This window comes from Heptranchias perlo, chromosome 39 (assembly GCF_035084215.1).
Source record: "Heptranchias perlo isolate sHepPer1 chromosome 39, sHepPer1.hap1, whole genome shotgun sequence".
Taxonomy (NCBI): Eukaryota; Metazoa; Chordata; class Chondrichthyes; order Hexanchiformes; family Hexanchidae; genus Heptranchias; species Heptranchias perlo.
Window position 1 is genome coordinate 16,164,281 of NC_090363.1, and position 5,822 is coordinate 16,170,102.

The window sequence follows — 5,822 nt, forward strand, 5'->3', positions numbered from 1 at the left end:
ACATGCATCACAATGTGATGTAACTTGGAGCATTGAACTGCCCTATTCAATTATTATTGGAATATTTTATTAAAGGTCTCATTTCAATGTGCTAGTACATAGGTTGCTGTAAGATTATATATGAATGTGGAACCACTGAAATCGTTAAGTACACTTAAAAAAAATGACTGTTTCTCCTTAGAACAATATTGTATTGCAGTGTGATACGAGTGTTTAAAATGATGAATGTATGGGTCAGGATAGATAGAAACAGACTGTTTCCAGTTGGTGAAGAGCCAAGAAAGAGGATCCGTCGATACAAGATTAAATATGAGATGTCGAGCAAAGGGCAACAGAAGGTTCTTTACACAAAGGGTTGTGAGGCTGCGAAATTCACTTGCAGGGTTATTGATTGAGGCAGAAACTATATCAACCTTCAAGACTGAATTGGACAGGTGGATGAAGAAATATCGAACAATACTTCCACTGTAGGTGTATAGCCTTAGTCCGGCAACAGACACGATTCCAGGAGTCAGGAATTTACGTTTCCAGAAAACTTGAAGGAGCCTGGCTTTTCATTGGAAACGAGCAAACGTAGACCGACCCAACTGGATTGTCCAAAACCATGAAGGTGATCAGCAAGTTTCTTCAACCAAATTATACCATGTGGTGAACATTTCAAATTTCATGTTACACGATGTAAATTTGCAACTTGGGAGCAAAATGGCAGATGAGACAAGACCTTTTTCGCTGAAATGATCAAATACCGGTGGGATAATTTACAAGAATAACGCGTTGAAGGGAATAGCGAGCAGTTTCAACAGATAACTGCATGACGGGAGACGCGTTTGAGGGATGTGTTATAAAAGCAGTATTGGGTATACATCAGTCAAAAACAACATATATATTTGCCTATTTCTGAAAAATTTTGGGGGGCACAAATTGTTCCCGAAGTAACGGAGGAGCTGTGCTCTCCGTGTTTTATGGCAAATCGAAAGAGCAAGGTCCCACGTTTGCACATGCGCATTGAAACGAGGAAATCCTGACCTTGCACCTATTGGTTCGTCGGCGATTTGACAGCTGCGAATTAAAGGCACAGTCATTGAAATCACCGATAAATCGCAAACATGCTTATTCGCCCAGCTGGAAAGTAACGAGTTCGGCCACCAAAAGGTTCACTGAAAAATATCAGACCTAAACCAAAGAGCGCAATCGCTCTTTATGATTGCCAAACAACTAAAAAATAAAATTTTAAAAATGTGAACTCTCATATTACTCTTTATTCTAATAGCTTTTGGTTATTAAAAGAAAATAACATTTTTTGCACTGTTCTCTTCTGTTTCGTTGGCTTTTTATTAAATGAATGTTTACAATGGCTTCGATAATACTAACTTTAAATGATTGAAGTCTGCTTGCCTGCTTTTGGGCGTGATCTCTCTCCCTGACACGTTTTGTGGCGGTGTCTTCTCTTCTCACAGACTGTTCCATGCGCATGGATGCAGCCTGCTCAGAGGTTGAGTTGATTGCGCACAATTATTAAAAGTTCAAAATCAAGCAAGTTGACGCCACAGGCCCCGCATTAAGTACATTCGTTAATTTAATTCAGAGCAACTGTAGCCCCACTCTGCGCAAGTTCTGGCCCTTTATGTGTTTGTTCAAATCCGTTGTCTCCTGTCTTACACTATCGGCAACAGATAATATTACCTCACGCATATTTGATTTCATTCAGTGTGCCATCAAACGTGGGATCCCATTGCCACTGAAGATTCATTATGTACATATCAGTTGAACAACTTCTGTCATGTTCCGATTGATGTAATTGCATTTTCGCTCTGTCAATTCATTTAACTGAATTGATTAAATTAGTAACGAGAGATAGGGGACTCTTAATCACATCTTTCAATTCCTCTCTGAATTTACTCTGGGACAATGCATAAATAAACTTGTTTGTGCAAGAACTCAAACACCTAAGCATATACCCGGATTTTTCCATAATGGTGAAAGGACCGTTGTAATTTGCTTCTAAAAATTTAGCATCTGTAAATTGCACACATATGAGAAATGCGAAATTTACCATCCACAACAGTATAAAACTGCCAGATATGGCGAGCAGTAAAATGATGGATTTCTTTCGGTTCACCATCTCAGGATCATTGTCATTCTCATTATTGTTGTTCCCTCGGAGTACCCTCCTCACTTTATTTGCCATTACAATGTGTCTAATGGTCAGAGCGTTGAGCAATAAAATCAAAACAAATGGAACAAAGGGGGTTAAAATGGTTTCCAACCATAGAAGTGTTATCCACATAGGTAAGAAATAGAAGCTTGATTTTACATTGCAGGACCATGGTTCATTGTCAATTATTTCCCGAGGTTCATATATGAAGTAGATTGGAACATTTTGTAAAACGCTTAAGCAAAAAACCACCGCGATAACCACGGCTGCTGTTTTTTCAGTGCAATATTTTGTTCGAAATTTCTGGCAACAAATGGCAACAAATCGATCAAAGGTGAAAGCGACAGTTAACCAGACAGAACAATCAATGGAAACAAAAAGCAGGGAGAGATTGAGACGACAAATGGGAGTGTAGTTCAGGAATGAATATGAAAAATACGCGTCTTTAATCTCATACAGGATCACTTCAAATATCAGTACCAGTAGATCTGCCGCTGCCATGGCCACCAGATAATGGGTGATACATTTGGAGAGGCCGCACCTTCCGCGGGAGAGAATCACAATTGTCAACAAATCAGCTGCAAAAAGGACGGAATGAAATTATTAACTCTCCTTATCTTGAGAGGATGATCAGCCAACAGTTTTTTTGTATGACAAATCGTGGATTGTTCTCTTGTCGATGAAATCTCTCTCTCTCTTTCTCCCACCTTAAGGTTAGGAATTCTGAAAAGATTAATTTCTTCATGGATATTTTCCGATAAGATATTCTGTAGGTTACTTCAAACGAATGAAAACAATGCTGCACTCAAATACAAGGGAGGATTTTCAATTTTCCAAAAATTGCCTTTTGCGACCGCGCCCGTCACAGAATACACCCGATTTTCATTCCCATTGAATTCAACAGGATGTAATTTCGGGCTGGGTGCAAAATGGGCGGCCAACTTGCTCATGTCTGTCCCTCCATACAATTCATGGAGTAGCTTTCCTCGCATAAAACCGGTGCTTCGAATCCTTTCAAGATCAATAGTGAGCAGCCGAACACGAACGCCAGATTTAAGCAGGTTGGTCTTGGGCAGTAATGCGCGGGCCGCCCGTTATCGGCCAGCTCGGCATTCAGTTTCCTGGACCAATGGAGCTGAATATCGGGAGGGGCGGATGACTGGTAGCCAATGATATACCGCTCAAGAATGTCTATCCCCAGATGTTTGCGGCTGTAAGAGTAGCCATTCCTTAATCGTTTCTCAACTATTTATCCCCGATATATGTCAAGCTGTTTATTTTAATCCAAGTATAATTATTGTCCCCCGTTAGTCTACATGAAAACTCTTCTTCAGGGTCCACCCTGAGCCAAATAATGTAAAATGCATTCGCACTTTTTCCAGGTCCAAATCCCTGTATAGAGGTGAAAATTAAGCTTTGGGAACCGTAGCGTGGACAGACATTAAATTGAAAATCTCTGTGACCGTACTGAAAACCCATAGAATAAACATATCGCAATGTCAATGACCTCGCGCGGTACCAACACATAACACCCACTTTGCCCAGAGTTTTCCATATCCAGTATCAGCGACAAAAGCTCTTTGCTTCAGACACAACTCGGAAAATAATGACCATGGGGAAGAAATTCGTCTGGAGCAGAAGCGCCAAATGAGCTCAAAGCGAATCGGCAGCCCGCTTTAAACTGAGCCCACTTCGATCTACTGCGAACGACCAATTTCAGCCCGTGAGGCTCGCTTTCCAGCCGTGTAGCTTGCGAGCTGCAAGCGCCAGAAGAGCGGGAAATCAGCTGGTTCCTTTGCTCATCTGGCCAACCGGTTGGGTCTGTGGGCGCGATGCAAATCCAGGGGCGCTCCAATACGCGAACATTGGGCCAGAGATTTTTTTTGTGCGCCCGGGAGGATCTCTCCTGTTTCTTCTAGGCCCACAAAAATAAATAAGTGAAAATTTCCTGCGCTTTTTTTGCGCAACCTCCAGGAGTCCCTTTCGGAATTGCTGGTTTGGCTGCTCAATCCCATACTAAATCTTGACTGAGACACAAAGCTACAAAACTATCCATGAAGGATAATACATTCCCACAAAATTGCTGAATTTAAATCGTCAACGTAAATTGTGCTCACTGTCACGTTGTTACAGGAACAACATGAAGGAAACTTGGAGCATTTTGTTTTATTTCTTTGATGCCGCTTATCTGTGACTGCAAATAAAACACATCAAAATAAACAGATGAGATCATTACACCGACAGCAGAATCAGTGAAACAGTTAAGCACTTTTAAAGATGAATATTAACTGATTAGAAAAGGCTTACCAGGAACACCAATCACTGCGAGAATTGGATAGTATATGTTTTCTATCTGTACGATTACCGGCTGTCCCATTTTCGTAGAGAAGCGACGTTGGTTGTTGGTGGTATGGACTCGCAGATCTTCTGCTTTCAAAATAAGCTCTGATTTATACCTGAGAGAAACCTCAAGTGACACATAAGCATTGCACAATGATTGACGTTAGTTACAGTTATTTGAACAAATAGATTAAGGCAAGCTGCGTTAACTCCTGCTGGACAGGGACTAGGATATATTGCAATGATATTGCCCATTGAAAGAGTAAGGAGTCTAGAATATTATGCCCATCATACGTTCCAAACAAAGTATTTCGACATCTCTACTCCTACAGTAATGGTACAGCCTCTTTAAGCTAGGGATATGTATTTATAGTTTCACGCAATGCATTTGAAAAAACAAATGTACACATTTGTGTTCCATGAACTCTATCTAGATCTTAATTACGTCAAGATTTTTCTCTATCTTTTTAACTTGTACTATGTATCATTTATATTACAGAGGCTCAATGGTATGTGTGAGATCGAAGAATATTCGCAGATGCACACGGAAAATGATCTAATCAGTTGTATGCACCGAAGGAGCCTTATAGTTATGCAGAAATGTTGTATTTTTGGATGTATTAATAGACCTTTCATGAAGGTAAAAGAGGGTCTAACAGTTAGATGGGCGGTTTGTCTACTCTAATGCCATTTGCATAACATTTCTAAAAGGCTTAGCCGTAAGAACGTAAGAAATAAGAGAACATAAGAAATAGGAGCAGGAGTAGGCCATAAGGCCCTGCGAGCGTGCTCCACCTTTCAACAAGGTGACGGCTGATCTTCTACCTCAACTCCACTTTGCCTCCTGATCCCTATAACCCTTGATTCCCTTAGAGTCCAAAAATCTATCGATCTCAGTCTTAAACTTACTCAACGACTGAGCATCCACAGCCCTCTGGAGTAGGGATTTCCAAATATTCACGACGCTCTGAGGGAAGAAATTCCTCCTCATCTCAGTCCTAAATGTCCGACCCCTTATCCTGAGAACATGTCATCTATTACTAGACTCTCCAGCCAAGGGAAAAAACCTCTCAACATCTTCCCTGGCAAGCCCTCTTCGAATCTTATATGTTTCAATGAGATCAGCTTTCATTTTTCTAAACTCCAGAGAGTATTGGCCCATTCTACTCACTAGGACAACCACCTCATCCCAGGAATCAATATAGTGAACCTTCGTTGCAATGCCTCTAAGCCAAGTATATCCTTCCTTCGGAATGGAGACCGAAACTGCAAACAGTTCTCCAGGTGTAGTCTCACCAAAGCCCTGAACAACTGCAGCAAGACAACA

The 5,822-nt window shown here is 41.0% G+C and overlaps 1 protein-coding gene across 1 annotated transcript; it reads right to left on the bottom strand.

Annotated features, from left to right (window-relative positions):
- Positions 1-1,819: 1,819 nt before the first annotated feature.
- On the bottom strand, positions 1,820-4,532 carry LOC137305293 (probable G-protein coupled receptor 139). Its single transcript, XM_067974144.1, has 2 exons — positions 4,463-4,532; positions 1,820-2,733 (listed from the first exon to the last, which is right to left on the bottom strand). The coding sequence occupies exons 1-2, from the start codon at positions 4,530-4,532 to the stop codon at positions 1,820-1,822; spliced, it is 984 nt and encodes a 327-aa protein (XP_067830245.1).
- Between the last annotated feature and the right edge of the window lie 1,290 nt (positions 4,533-5,822).